Genomic DNA, 16,451 nt, shown 5'->3' with positions numbered 1-16,451 from the left:
CCACTGACGTTCATATGATGAATACTGTGACGATGCCGAGGCTACCAGATTAAAGAAAAAAGCACACGTTGGCATAGAGGTTGAAGGTAACGTGTTGTTTTCTAAAGATGGCTCGTGAGGGGATACTGCGCCGCCTTGGTTGCGACGAGGAAGAAAGTGGCCGTTGGATAAAATTTTTCGTCGCCCGGAGATGGGATCGAGGGTGGAATCTCGGGTTCCAAAGTCTCCGTGAAATGGAGAACGCCGTACGGAGACTGCGTCAAAGTTCCAGCTAGAGTAATCGGGCGTGACTAACGCGAAGGAAGTGGATCCTACGTTCACGAACGAATGTCCCCGCGGTGTGGCTCGTGACAATGACAGGACAGTTAGCATGGTACCGGGGATCAGCGGGGGTCCGACGATGAGCCTGGGGGGAGGGGGTCCGACACGAGGACGAAACCGAGGAGCATCGGCTCTCACGGCGCCCTACCTCTCGGAGTACAACCAGGAACATTGACGCTGTTCATGGCCCATTAAAATATCAATATCCCTCGCTGAAAATTAAACTCTTTTTACTCGTGTCGCGCGACTGGCAGATAATTCAACTCGCGAATGTGCGAGTATTCGTGCTCTTTAATTTCAGACGAATTTTTAAGTAATTTGGTTGGTTGAGTACGGACTTTCGCGCTGTAGGCTGCGAATGTTTATGCACGGTTATAGTTTCATCTACAGAGATAAAGAACAGAAACTTGAGTCAAAGTTTCTTTTATAATAAAATATAAATATTGTGCATTTACATAAACATAGATACATAGATCTGCACTTCTCCATTCTTCTTCATAAACATAGATAAGTATCTGCAGTACACTCATCTGCTTCTTCCCAAGGAAGACTTCGACTCGTGTTCCCATCAAGCACCGAGGAATCTTTCTGTTCGGTTACGATACAACCGATTCCCCTAATTATAATTAACATCTACAACTGCGACCACATGTCCCGAGCGTTGGTCAAGGGTGTACTCGGTCCCGTGGTTGAAAAAAAGAGACGGAACGGCGTGTAACGTAAACAAAATTTTAACTACGCACCGACAGGATCGATGGTTCACGGTGTGCGCGCGCGCGAGGTGCAGGTCCTTCCTGATAAAGTTCGAGAGGCTGAAGAATCAGAGACCTCCTGTCGCGTGACACGGGGAACGGTGTCGCCTCGTTGGTGTTTCCCCGACACCCACGCGATCCCTCTGGCCCCTCTGCTCGGAAATAAAGCCGAATCTTCATGAATATGAATAAGACACGGAACGGTGCCGCGGAATTTCCCCCCGCGGCCTCGGCGCGCGGAATCGCTCGAGTTTCTCCTTTAAATTCGAAACGCCATCGAAGGCCGACGATGGGAGATAATTCTTGATTAATGGACGGACGCGCGATTAAACCTACCACCCGATACATCGACGCAAACGGACGTAGAATTTCTTTGCGCGAACGTCGCTGGACCAAATGCCTATAAAAAAAAGAAAAAAACGACGGGAGTAGATAGCCATGCATTTACAATTCCGCGGTCGTCCTACGCGCGTACTTAGTCCGTAGAAGTTGCGGGTAAAAATCACTCGTGGAAGTTCGTAGACGTAGCAGATGGAAGGCTGAACCGGGCTGCGTCAAAGATACAAGGAGGTTAAGGGCTTATCTGCGACCCCCGGTTCGAGTCCACAGGTAGGAATGCGAGATCCCAGCGGTGAAACGAGTCGGAGGTGGCACGAGCGCCGGCGAGTTCCACGGGTGTGCTGCACACGTATCCTTACCGGGCGTATTTGTCCCTCGGTGTGCACGTGACATCTTAATCTCTCCCGTTCCTCTCTCTCTCTCTCCCTCTCCCTCGTCTCTCTATCTGTTTATCTGGTTCCCGCGTATCTTTCATCCCTTTGACTCCTTTTTTTCTTATTTATCGCCCGTTTTCCTTTATCCGTTTCTATCGCTTGCCGGAGCTTCTCCCTTTTTCCGTCTCCCTCTCTTCATTGTTCCCTCGTACGATGGTTATCGCCAGTCACGAGTCTCTCTCCTCTTCTCCTACGTGTGGCGTTCTCTCTGTCGCGTGCTTTTTTCGCTTTCACTCGGGATTCCGCGTTATTGGACTGTTCTACGCGTTTTCGGAAACCCCATTGTCTCGCGTGCGCGTCTCCTTTTGGGTCCCTTGATTTTACGCGAACGATGCACGAGGATTTATTTTTTGTGAAATCGTCTAAATCGAGTCTATAGAAATGAAACGTAAGCGTAAGCAAAAAAGTAGCGTGTCAATTTGATGGTACTAATTCGTGCACCATAGATAATTAACCAGGAAGATTAAGAAAAGAACGAGACACATATATCGACATCAATTCCGTGTAAAAATTGAAATTTGTACGGATTCGTTGGAGTTCACAATAAAACACTGCCCATGGTGCCTCCAGCTGCCCTCGCTCGTGGCTTCCAAGTCTTTTTTCTCTCGGTTCGTTTCGCGTCTCTACCTTCGAATACACGGGCCAAGGTACAGAGGCTCTCAATCTTGGCACCGTTCCACCCCCCTCAGACGGAGATTGTAATCTGAGATTTAGGTCCCAGCGCGGTGGGCACCCAGGAGGCACCTTTCCAGCCACCTAACGAGACCCACCCGTCCCGTTGTTCTTCGGATTCCTCGTTCGACAGCCGATCGCGGAATTATGGACACGGACGTGCTTTCGTTTCGTTCGATTTGCGATCGATGGAATTCTGCCCTTCGGAGCAGGGATGGGATTGGGATTGCTCGGCGAATTTTTCTGCACCGAAGTATTCGAACGGCGATTGATATTTATATATCGGAACATCCACGTCAGCTGTGCAGGTTAAGATTTAATCTATTACGGCTCTGTTTTTTATTAATTTCTTAGTCCGAGCTAGATTTTGAAAAGTCATCTTGAACTACTGTTTACGATCATTTTCTCCGCTTTTATTGAAACAGGGTTTCAGCATTTTATCAGACGACCGTAGAAGGATCAATCGCGCGATCTCGAGTAGGGGAATCGCAACGGGAATTCGCGTGCAGGTTAGATATCCCGAAGCAACAAGTAGTATCGAGTCGACGTACCTGCGACACTTAAGTCGACGTAGTCTTGTTAACCTTCGACCTCTCTGCATCCCCATTGAACCCACGTTTCCATCCTGATGGTGCTCGTGCAGGGACATCGACAATCGACGAGAGGTCGACGCTTGACACTAATTTCCTTCTCGTCTGAATTAGGCCTATTCGCGAGAGAAATCATGCTGCAATCTTTGTAACGACAGAATGTATCATGCATTATTGCTGAACAACAATTTTCAATCTTCGTCTTAGATCTTATATCAGATTTAATAATTTATACATTTTCCAATGAAATTAAATTTTTGAAATTCCAAAAATTAATAATCCAAGGATCCCAGCGACGATCAAGATGAATGGCGGTTGCGCGTGTGCAAGGGAGTGTTAGACGATTTTTTGGAATCGAAAGATCCTTTCGGAAGTCATTACAGGCGAGGTTCTGGTCCACCGGAGTTAAATCGAAGAGCAGCAGGTGCCGGAGCACACGCACGAGGCGGATCCGCCTCCGTCAGGTGCCTCTTACCTGCAGATTCTTTATTTTTCAGTCGGAAGTGCTCGTGCACCGCGACGAGCGACCCCGAAGAGACAGGTGATCGGTGGTTTCGACATACCCCGATGACTCTGAGCCAGCCGTGACGAAGGGGCACGCGACTTAATCGCAAACTACGTAATTTCTTTCCAGGTGTAATTTTTCTCCTTCTAAGTATCGCTGTCTTTATTTTGAGGGAGTTCTAACATTTTCATTTTAAAGAATAAATTGTTTCGACGCATGTGTTGTTTAAAGCTTTTTTCAATCGAAGGAAAAATAACTATTCAAAATGATTATTCATATTAAAATGAAAAATTCATATTTGAAGCTGTCTGAGCAAGCTTAATTATTGTTGAAACGCTGAAACATACGAAATTGATAAACATATTAAGAAACGCAGACAATGGTAAATTAAATTCAAATTATACAAGGAGGTTATATTATATACAAGGAGGTTCAAGAATTGAGATCAATTCTTGAACGCGGTAGAAGCAGGCGTTGAACGTTTGTTCTTCCCGAATCGTCGAGCAGAATGCAGACGAGAGCGAACGGTTCGGTGGCCCCCTTAATGGCGGTTTCGTTGAATCCTCCGGAGGATCCTGGCGGCCCCCTTTGATATTCCTGGCCCCCCAACGAATTAAGGTTCACCTGCCTGACCTCTTCGTGGTCGGGACCACTACCTCCGAGCCGACAAAAACCCCGTGCGGGGTGCTGGCCCGCGCGGGGGAGACTGTGTAAAAAATAAATGAGCTCGATTCGCGTCGATATTAAGGGTGAATTCGGCAGCCACGGAAACCACTGGGGCGAAACACCTCGGAAGTGAAAATTAACTCTCCTCTGTGTCGATCATCCATTCCATAAAGATTCTGTAATACTAGATGAAAAGTATGTTAGCACGAGAGACGAGGGAAGACGAGAGATATTTTATTTCGAGTGGTCATAATGGAGAGCCACGATGCTAATTTTCCATGGAAAAGGGTGCACGGAGGGTGGTCGATCCCCTTTGTTAAGGGGTCGCTACTGGAATTTCAAGTGGTTCTTTCGACGCGACAAAACAGATAGAAAACTAATTTGTCCGCTGACAAAATCATTCGATTCCCAAGAGGTTCCCGTGAATTCTCCGGTTAGACACGCCTGCCAGGGGGTTTCAGAAGCTGCCAGTCACTTTGGATGTGTCCCTTCCCTCTGAAACCACCCGGGCGACCCCATACTTTTCCGACGGTCTTCGTTGGAAACGATTTTAATCCATACTTGGGGTCTTTTCAGTCCCTGGACGTATGATTAGCGATAGGACGTAGTAGAGATGCTCGTTTCGTTTACCGATGATCGCAGAAATTAAACGTTTAGTTTAATTAATGCATAAGTTATTTGTACCTTAAAGTTTAATACCGATTCAATTTTTATTATCTTTATCTCTTTTGATGCTTACATCATAATCTTCTGTAACACCGTAACGTTAAGTCACTGGTCGCCCGATTTCCCAAGGTACTTCGAAATTTTACGATTTCCTCGAACTCGCCTCTAATCGTGGTCGCTGTAAATTCGTAGCAGGGTCCGAACAGTAATTAACGCGTGTCATTAGAAAGGTGCCATTAGCAGAAAATGGACATGCCTTCATTTTGTCTCGACTAGTCATTACTTACCGGAACGTGATTTCTTCTTGCGTCACTCGAGCGATTCGAGGGATTACTGTTTGAGGAAAGGGAGTAGGATGGATTAGCTTCTATGAAATAATAGCTCACCTTTATTAGGAATGTTGGAAGCGAATTTTAACGATGAGATTCTGAGAAGATGATTTCATATTAAATTGCAGAACGGACGTAGTAAGTGTAGCTATATTACGTACACGAATGGTAGCCATTTGTTTTCATTGTCGATACTCTGAAATAAGAAGAATCGTAATTGTATATCCATTAGTTTTCTTTTTTAAATTTGTTTTTCTTCAAATTAAAATTAATTATTTGCTGTTTTAAAACTTTTAACGATCAATTTCACTGAACAGAAATTCACTAAAAAGTCTCATAAACGGCCCTAAAATGTACTTCCGTGCAACAATGGGCGCGAAAACGTTGCATCGATGTCTTCGGTGAAAATTGCCAAGAGATTCGAGCAACTGGAACAGTAATTCGTAATCGCCGATGGCGCGCAATTGTTCTAATATGTCCCGACCGTACTTAGAGTCGCTAATTATCTCTTGAAAAGCGTTGTTTCTCGTTTTCGGCCGTTAACCAGGAGTCGTAAAGCCTTGGACTAATGGTTTCGCGACTTAAGACAGGGGTGCCAGGGGTCTTCCAGTCCCAAGATGGCGGCCAAGATAAACCACGTCGAGGGTGCAACGTCTACCGAGGGTAGCCGCTTCCGGTCAGGACGTTGCTTCCTGTCCGTGGCTGGGCTTACCCTCGACCGAACCGGAAGCTAGTTACCTCTTCCTAGGTAGATCCATTCGGGTTTAAATTTACCGCGCTTCACCGCCGTGAAGTATTTCCGCGATCAACTGCTCGTGAAACACTCCCTGGCGCCATTTCCACGATTCCTAAAGTGTTTTTCGTTCCCTCTTTTTTTTTTTTTTATATCTGGTCGCCTTTCAAGACTGGTTGGGGACTTTAGAAATTTATTGCGCGACGTTTGCTAAATTACTTTACTCGTCACGAAACATATAAATATACACACGAAAACATAAACTTGTTAACATATCGATATGTACATTGTATAAACTCTTCTCTTCTCAGTTTATATTTATATTACCGATATAGGATATTAATATTTACTTTAGCACGTTTGGATGAACACATTGGATGTGCTCCAATGGGATGGAAAATGTATTTTCGTTTGTTGTTATTAGTAATATACAATATTTATTCATATTCGATCAATTGCATTTTGTTGTACATAAATGATAGTAAATACTACGTGAGATACTTTGTGTATATTTATTCGAACGAAACATACTTGAAATATACGAATTGAAAGACTTGTAATATATACCAGAAGTAAAGGCAAAATCTGTCTAGTTTAAATAATAGAAATTAATTTGTTTCAAACGTTTATCTGCAATCTTGCATTTCATTTAATTTTATGCAGCATTTAATATTAAATACCACCATTTAATATTTGCAGATACCGAGAATAACTCGGATCCAAAAGTCGAAACCTATATAAAATATAAAATAAATGATATATTAATGCTCCTTTGGTCGTTATTTTCTCGAAATGTCTCGCATTTGGAAGTGCCTTATTAAATTAGTTCAATTCATCGATTTCTCGATATTTTTGCGAGATCGTTACGAGAACGATTGCGTCTTAACGACGATGCTAGAGCGGAAGTACCTTGAGAGGGTAGCTGGCTACCGGTTCCAGTGTTTCTCGCGATTGTTAAGACTGTTTCGAGGAGTTTATGTTCCTTGACCGGAAGTGGCTCTTGTCATAGGAAGACTGCTCGCTGGTTTACCGCTCGAATTTACATTTCTGAGCTCCGCCAGCCGCTGAAGGAAATTTTCGAGTAATTCGTAACGTTTCGAATGTAGGGTCGAGAACACATTTTAGAAATAAATGGGATCTTCCCCTTAACTTTCATATATTCATTTACTTTTCTCACGTGAAAAGTGTAATCTCTTTTGAGGAATTATTAAAGAATTATTAAAGAAACGTTTATTAATTTTCAGTTTTATTGTTTTCTTCCGGCGTTTCGTGACATTTATACAATTCAACAGTTAAATTCTCGAGTATGCATTAGAAATACATCGATCTGCAAGATTTCAGATTTAATAGTTATTAATCTTTTAACGGCGGGGCTGGTCGATATATCGACCAGCAGTCAGGTTGAGGACTCCACATAAGAAATTCATCGAATTTATTTATAAATTTCACGTTCAATAATACGTCGATTTCATCTAACGTTTCCCTTGCCGTTAAAAAGTTAACCAGTATTGAATTAAACATTTTCCACTCTTCTAATGTTAATCTCATGCAGATATATCTTTAAAAAAAAGACAATAAAATGAATCCAAACGTCGAAGAGAAAAGAATAAATTAAAAAAATTAACAAACGATGCTAAAATATAGTTTCGTAATATTGTTGAAGAAATTCCTTTCAACTTCTTCTAAAATTTTCCGACTATCACTCCCGTTTCTAACGAATCCAAATTTTGGGCCAGTTTCGTTAGGGGACCCGCGATAAGGATCTTATCTTCCCGTTTCCTAATTGACGATCGATTATCGACGAAACAATCCCGGCGCATCCGGTCGAACGGGAAAACACGACTTTCCCAGTTACTCACTGGATTTCACGGAACTTATCGCGCCTGTACAAACAGACAAGGCAAACGAATTGTGCTGGTCTTAATCTCTCCGGTATCTAGGAAGCTTTTTCGAAAGGATTTCTTCCCGTTCCATTCAATGAACGCATGTGCTTATTTGCGAATGACGAGGCACGGCCGTAAGTATGCGTTCAAAGTACGGCACCTCCAGACTGCGTGACGACTACTCCTTGGAAAAACGATTATACTATCGCTGGACGGAGTGGGGGCGCGAAAGACGAGGAGAAAAACGTTCGTAAATCAAAAGGGAGTTCGTGAAAGTGTGAATGGGGACTGGCCACGGACGTGTTCGTTCAATAATTACTCGTGATAGGCAGTTAAGCAAACCGAGCCTTTGCGATTAAGAGGAAAAATTGGGATTATCGTACGGCACAAGCTGGGTTTGGAAAATTATCGATAGAGGAGACAATGTGCTTGATATATGGGGGATGTTGTCGAAGGCCTGCGGTAGCCATTTTGAATTTTAGATGGAAGAGGTAAATATTTTTGTCAATGCTCGATTCATAGTTCCTATGTAGAGTACCATATCTTTGGAAATAGAGAAGAATGGAGCATTGAACCTTCAATCCTGCAATATAAACACATATAATTCATTTCTATATCTAACACATCTCATTCAATTTGATCTTAGGAACAGAAGAATCAGTCTAACAAATAAACGCGATCGTACCCCTTTTATTCGTTATTGAACTAACAATATCTAAATATTTCGAGTCTCCTGTTCACGCCATCCGAAACGAAACGATTGGAATCGTCAGAGGTTAAAGAGTGCGGCGCAAAAACAGCAGTCGATCGGTGTCATTAGCGATCGTTGCTTTCTCGAGCGGGCGTAAAAATTAAAATCGATAATTTTACGGAAGTCGAGTAATGAGAGAAAAAGCCTCTGCGGGCTGGACGGGACAACAATGGTATTCTAGTGTACCGATTTGCGGTCGAGAGATCACACGGGAGCGGTGAGGAATTGCTTCGATATTCCGCGAAGCCTGTGAGAACGCGGACGACGTTCCTTCATGAATTTATTAGATTGAGACGCTCTCACGCGAGCATCCCGACGCTTTCGAAGCCACGGAATCAATTTCTGCGTTGCCGATCTGAGACGCTTTCATGGGTCCAATTGCTCGGTGAAATTCGGACCAATTGCCCGCACGAGTTCATTTTTTCAGCAATTTTATAGATAGAGAAGCTTTAGGATTCTGGTTCTTAGTAACAAGACGGTATAGGTATGCGAGCATATAAACTTTTTCTAACCTAAGCGCAAACCACCATAATCTTCCAAAGCACCCTAAGATTAACTCAATGAACCCCCAATTTTCCCATTTACTCCAAAATGGTACGATTTCCCGGAACTCTGTAATCGGTAGCCGCTGTAAATTCGCAACGTGGCCCCGAACAGTAATTACCATGCTTCATTAGAAAGGCGACATCAGGAGAAAACGTGGAAAATGTAAGATATCGTGGAATTTGACCCGCGTGCCTCGAATTTGCTTCGACTAGTCACTACCGACTGGAACGTGTTAAGCTACTATAGTATAGTACCCACTCGGAGCGCAGCTGGCATGAATGAAATCGCGCGTGCCGCTTCCACGGGTTGCGTGTTCGGGGGAGGGAGGGGGTGGGGGTAGCTCGGTGGAGGGGGGTTGCGTGGTACGTGTGGACGCGGCCTAAGCGTGGGTGGCTGAGGAGCACCGATCCGACGCGATTCACCTCCGGGGCGGACGGAAACGTCGCGTGCGCGTGTGAACGAGCCAAAAGGGAAAACGGCGTGCATCGAGTCCGCGACCGCGTAGGCGGAGTCGATCGTGACGAAACACCGAACCTTGCACATGCGCCTTAACGCCGAGCCCACCCACAACGTGCGTCGCGACGACACCGCCACTCACCGAACCAAACCGTTCGGACTTTTGCCAAATTGATCGCCGTTCCCAGCGAACCAGACGATTCTGATTTTAGACGGTACACTTCTAGCGTCGCTGGCTACGTTTCCGCGATGGTCGATCGAATCTGACCAACGAGATTATGGCGTTAATGCCAAATTATTAGTAATATTTTTTTTACGCCTAAATAGAGCGTTTAAATTTTCTATTAAACTACAATCTGGAAGTCCACTTTCATGTACGTTACCTGTATACTACTCACGCATTTACGATGAAATACATACATTAAACGTACGTAGAAGACACTCACGCACCAAACAAATTGTACCTACACCCAGAGTGCACGAGGTCCGCAGTGTGTCAGTGTATCAACGATGTAGTTTTCATGGAAATCAATCATTAGACCCGAAGAGTGTACTTCGCTTGGCCAGAATCTCTACGGACCATTTACCTCGGCAAGTTTCGCATAGTTTCGAGCGAAGTTGCATCGCGTGCTCAGATTTAGCGAGCGTGACTTTAAACTGGCAGTTTGGGAGTTTCGAAAGTCCGTTCCGCTGTTCCACCACCGTAAACGGTGATCAAGCATTTCGCGCTACGCGCTGCAACGTGGGTCAGCCGCCACTTACGAGTGGGGAACCTCGCGACGAATCCTTGAGATTCAATATCCATTCAACCTCGCCGGAGCTGGATACGTGCTTAAACGAACCTCTTGCACGCTTGCATCGAATTGAGAATTAGAGATGAACTTTTTCTTTCTAGAGGACGTCGTCTTATTCGCTAATTTGTTGATTAAAAATTGGAGCTTGGGTCGAGGAATATAGCACGACGAATAGATGAAGGTTGTTGAATTACGTGATTGCTCGGTGTGGGTTTAATTGTCGTTTATTATTGGTCGAGTACAATTTTACTTGACTGTGGAGTGAAACTTATCGCATTAATTGGAACTGAAAGGGAGGCCACGATCGTTGCTTTTGGGAAAGTGTTTTTATTATACATGCATATTTTTATCAATCTTTCGCTTACAGCTTTAGAAGACTCGATGTTGCATTATCGGCAAATAAAAAAGGCATGTCGGATCGCCTGATCGAAGCAACTTTCACGCGAAAATGTTAGAACTTACTATCATTGACTAGGAACGATGTTTAGAACGTTTTCTTCGGGTGTTCTTTGAGGGAGTCGATCGGTTCGACTTCCGAGAGGTTCATGCGTGCCTAAGGCGATCTCTAATGGCAGGCGTCTCTCCTTTTTGCACCGGCTACTTCGCATCGCTGCGAACGGGACAGTTCCCGTCTCGTCGTCGAATCCGCAGCCGTCTGCACGATTCGGTCCACTTGCGCGATCGATAAAATCATCGGGCAGAAAGCGTCCACCGGCGAAGACTTACTAACGTTCGGATACCACAATCACCGTGGAGAAATGCAGTTTGATCAATTAAGATGGCCAAGTGAAATCCTTCTTTAGATGAGACGTCCTATCTAAACTTAGGTAGTAAGTTTAGGTAGTTTTAGGTAAAAAGTCCTCGATAATTAAAATACTTAAATTTAGCGAAGAAAGACAAGAATGACACATAGGAAATTGAAGAGTTCTTATTTCTCAGCCATTTAAAAAAATATTAAGTCGAAACTCCAAAAGAAAATTCTCAAGTTGCTACGTAAATGGGGCAAATTCGTGGCAAGGGAGGCCTTGAGAGTAGCTAATCCCGACTAAATACAAGGAGAGGTTGCGTGTGAATGCCGGCGCACAGAATCAAGACCACCTAACGTCACGACGACGATGAGATAAATAATCGCGATGGGTGGGCGCTCGCGCGTTTCCAAAACGGGCACGGGTTGGCGAGGGAACACCTTATGGGTCCCCGTAGGGAGCCGGGGCACCTCTGTTGCCCCCATAAGGTGGTACAGAGCTCCAGCCGTGTGTGAGAATCCATTCCAGTCGATTTCACAGGGGTTGCAGGGGGTCCACTTCGGATTTCGCTTTCTTTTCTTGGGTCCTGTCGCCCCTTCTTCTTTTCTCCCCGTGTTTTTTTTTTTTTTGCTTTTAGAACACTCTCGCGGTGTTTACACACACCTAACCGTGAACCCACCCGATCGGGATACTCGATAAGAACCCCGCTGGCGCGACTTCGAATGGATTTCGTGGAAATTGGGCGACATTGCGTCACGTTGGCTCGTTAAGTGTGAATATTGTCGCTGAATATTGCGGTGAATGGGTGAGATGTTGATTTACGTTGGGGAGAAATTCTGGAGACATGTTCGGATGAATGGATGGATGGTAGTTTTCTTTTTTTTTTAATTTTTGAAATTAATGGTAACGGCGGTAGATCTTTGTTTTAGTGGCAAGAAGTTCGGGGAGCAAAGAGATGGACGTGAGTCTATACAAGAAAGAAAAATATATAATGGATATAAGAGGAGAGATACTGTTACCGATTTATATTTGTATGAACTTCTATTTTATTTAATTACGAAAATCTGAAAGAAGAAATTTTTCATTTATTTAAATACGTGAAATAATCGAAATAACGAATCTCTCTAAAAAGAAGTCTCAAACTACCACGTGATTGTAGGTCTTCCGAGTATAGATTAACTCCTCAAAATACGAAAAAAATAAAAACCAAATAATCTTTCCACTCCAAAAAACCGAATCACTCCATTCTCACTTTATTCATATCCCCGAAACCAGAATCTATTTCCGAAAAGGCACCGATGAAATCGATACCAGGTCAATTGAAATTCTTCCCTGAAGACACGAAAGAGGAATTGTCTCATTAGGTGGACAAGAGTAGCAAGTGTCCGGTAGCCGTTCCGGTAACCGCGACTCCGGTCGCTCACCTTTGCCGCGTAAGGGCACATAGAGGTGGATTAGGTGGAGAAGTTGGGATGAAAGGTTAAATAGGTGCTAGTGGGTAGCCGGAAGGTGGGTGTACTCGTTAGTGTGTGATCCCGCCTACCGTCCAATGCGGTGGCTGGTTTCCCAGGGGACTCCCTAGCCTCTCACGGCCGGCTTTTGTGGTCCCTTCTCCTTCCACGTACTCGTACGGCACTCTTTTGCTTTCAGGAGGAGGACTTGGTGTGTCGGTTTGCATCGTGCGCGATAATAGTCACCGCGGGTTCCCGGTTAGCGCGCGTTTCAGAACCGAGCGGCTCCTTCGCCTGTCCTCGGCTTGCTCGCGTGCGGTATCCATCCGGCGACGCCAGTCCTTTCGATCGACCGATCGAGGCCAGATCGATCGTCCTCTCGGAGGATCCTAGGACCTCGTGTTCTTCTCCGACCTCATATTCTCCTCGAATCTCGCGTCGTATCGCTTCTGAGAATTTTCCAACGTAATATCCGAAGCCCGTCAATCGTCAAAGTTTTTTTTGTGTCGTTACCAGTGAACAATAACAACAACCTCGAGGCTGGGCTAGGGATTAACGAACGTTGCCGAGGACCGTGCGTCCTTTGGAGAGATAATTGGTCGAGGCTGAATGACTTTGTTTTGTGTACGAGTCGAATGTCGACGAACGAGCAGTGTTGATCGAACCGAGTCAGTCTCGCGTTCGCGGTTCGGTAGATCGATCGTCGATTCCTGGTTCCCATCTGTGACAGGTGATGGTGGATCGCGGTGGACTTTTTTATACGAGGAGTGCTTAGAACGTCGAGAGACAGAATGTTGTTCAAGGGGAACAGTTCCAGGCTGGAGTTGTTGATAGGGAAGATCCAGGCCCACAAGGAACCGTCTCAGGAAGACCAACAGAAATCCAAAGGTACGAGATCGAATATCAGAATTTATACAAGAAGGGGTCAATTCTAGATCGTGTATCGATTTTATGAATGTTTCATACAAAATGATAGCGTTTTGGGTACGTTCTCATTTTCTATCCATGAATGGTTTGGATAAATCAACGCTAAACCTGTTATTGAATTTTTCAATATTTGTTTTATTGTTTTACTTTAATGTAATTGCAACTAAATTGGTTTGTCATGAAAGAAGTGATTTTAAAGTTAAAAAAAAAAAAATATTCGTGGGATACAGTTAAAAGATAATGCCATCGAATCAATGTATTTAAAAACGATCGATTTTGTTGACCCACAATCGTTATAAACTGTCCCTTGCCAATAATCTGAACTTTGAACTATTAATTCGATACAGAAACTGAAACGACAAACGCGTTATTTATCACATGGTATCATTCTTTATTTCGCATAAGTGAATTGCAGGATTCATGCGTCTCCTTTTCACTTTCAATCTGATCTGATAATTGATAGTTAACTCGTTCGCTGCCGAGGGCCACTTACGATGACGCGCCACCGTCGACTGTGTAATAAAATTTTTACTCGACGATCGTGCCTGCGCAATAAACTTATTCGTCAAAGTGTGTAAGCTCGCATAAAACTGTCGCAATTGGTCAAAAATCTTCTTTAGTTGGGGATCAATAGGGATCACTTCGATCGAGTAATGCTTTATCATTAAGCGGATTTTATGCATTTGTGACAGAAAATAATATAATAAGTACATGGTAAATTATGCGGCCTTATGCGAAACGAAATAACGATATTATTATGTTAATTGTAAAATATATTCAACGTACATATGTTATACTTATTTAATTTTTATTTATTATTGAAGAGCAAGAATGGTTCGTGATAAATCATATATATATATCATATAAATGTAAATTTGTTGAATCGCTATACGTCATAAATGCATAGAATTCGCTGAATTCGTTCCTCGATAATAAATAAAAATGAAAAAAATATAATATACACACAACCACAGATTTATTCATGGAATTAATTATAATAGATCGTTAATGGTACTAGTAGCCCTAATAGTAGGTACCAGTAGCATTAGAATTATTACTAACGAAGTTACTGCTAGGACTGTTGCTGTTAAACCTACTATTAAGTCTAGTATTTCGTGCCCAGGGGTTATTCAATTCGTAACGCTATGATTCTCCCGTGGGTCATAAATGGCCCCCAGTGTTTGACCCCCGTCGACCACGAGAATTTTGGAACGCGCGACCGCGTCAAACGTCGGATTGGAAATCCGCGCGAACCACCGGCGAGTGTCGGAGTTCGCGTCCGTACATAAGTCACAATTAACGAAGGCGTTAAGTCGGCCCCCTATTAATAAGCGACGTCGAAGCATCCTATAAATAGCCACGGGCACGAGGTGACAACATTACGCAGCCACAGGCGAGATGGGAGCCTGTATGGGCGAACGCACACGTCGATAAGATAAAAACACAATGCAATACGGCTGGCATCGGCAGGTCGCAGAAAAGAGCTGCCAGTGTTAAGTGCGACTATTTTCGCGTTGATGACACATCGCCGCTGATTGGACGGAATCGAGACTCTAAATAAAACCCCCTCGAATCCCCTAACGGACCTTTACGTCCTTGTCTGTCGCTCCTACGAGCCCCCGTTCTCGCACCCTCAAGATTGGAAACCGTTTCGGGATAGTTTCTCCTATATATGTACACAGAGCGAGGTTGGTAACTCTAGGACTCTAAATAACTTTTAAACGAGAACAAAAATAATTCAGGTCCGGAAGGGTTAATTAATAGAGCGATAGAGTTGGGGGTTGGTATATATTTTGTAGAATAAGCTCTCGATCATCTTCCACCCCCACCCCCCCTTGGAGCAATTGCTTCGTAGCAGAGGGTTGTGGAGGATCGAGGCCTTGCTTATTTCGGACCATGATCTTTGATCGTTCTCGTTTCGGCTGGTGACAATGTTGTCATCTTCGTTTTAGGACTTGGAAAGCAAAGTCGACGATGATTCGTAATCACGGATCGATCCGAGCCTGCGCCTATTCGAGTCATTTACTCTTCGAAGGTAGCAGGAATAAACTTGTACTCTATTATTACTGTGGGAGCTATTCGAGCGCTATTATGTTTCAATGATAATATGAACATATTATAACATCAACTTTAACATAAATTAATAAGAAAGAATAGCCAAAAAGTAATCGTCAGTAATATTACAATTTTTATGCGACTGACGGAATTAATCGATTTGTGCAGTGATTGCAAAGATAATGTTTCGGTTCAAAGGTAATCTTCCCTCCTTTAATCAGTGTGTAGAATGTCATCCAGAAGAACGTCTTGTAGAACGTCTTGGGACGTTTTGTAGAACGTTTCGTGATACATTGTCGATGATTTCCATGAACGTGACAACGTTCCTCCGATGGCGAGGGGATCGGCTGGGTGCGTTCGGTAGCTCGGTTTATATTTATTGCGTGCTCACCCGATCCGACGTGTCTCTCTGCAAGAAAAGGCGCGCGTGAGTCATGCAAGATGCCAATTGGGCGAGTGCCTCGATACGTGGACGATGCGAGTTGCACAATTGGAGGAACACCTGATCAACCGAGGCATCTTAGGGTTGCCGTCGATGAAACGCCTCCGAGGAACCTTAGAGGTTTCTTCGACTTCGATTTACCCTTGTTGCTATTCCATTCATTGCCATTGCAAACTTACTGTAACTCGCCAGGTCGTTGGGAAATCATTCTGAAATATTCCGCTATAAAAATCATTGCGAACTCTCCTTTGTAATATTCTCTATCTAGGTATCTTTGTATGTATCTATGGAATTTCGTACATACTATTCTTTTATGATATTTTGTATTGAATCCAGAAACTAACTCTGAATTATTCTCAATTAAATCAAAAAGGGGTCGATTTAATCCAACCA

The 16,451-nt window shown here is 43.9% G+C and overlaps 1 protein-coding gene across 2 annotated transcripts in view; it reads left to right on the top strand.

The window, feature by feature from the left end:
• Nucleotides 1-16,451, top strand: part of LOC128881595 (zinc finger protein 423) — an 84,249-nt gene that overhangs the window by 54,425 nt on the left and 13,373 nt on the right. Inside the window, exon 1 of one of the 2 annotated variants that reach the window (XM_054132812.1) lies at nt 11,158-13,522. The exons of the other annotated variant lie outside the window; for it this stretch is intronic. Coding sequence (XP_053988787.1) covers nt 13,426-13,522 — 97 coding nt within the window. The 5' untranslated portion in view covers nt 11,158-13,425. Of the gene's footprint in view, nt 1-11,157; nt 13,523-16,451 lie in introns of those variants that run through there. 2 annotated transcript variants of the gene reach the window in all.

This window comes from Hylaeus volcanicus, chromosome 8, assembly GCF_026283585.1.
Source record: "Hylaeus volcanicus isolate JK05 chromosome 8, UHH_iyHylVolc1.0_haploid, whole genome shotgun sequence".
NCBI lineage: Eukaryota > Metazoa > Arthropoda > Insecta > Hymenoptera > Colletidae > Hylaeus > Hylaeus volcanicus.
This window is presented reverse-complemented; position numbering and strand designations above follow the sequence as displayed.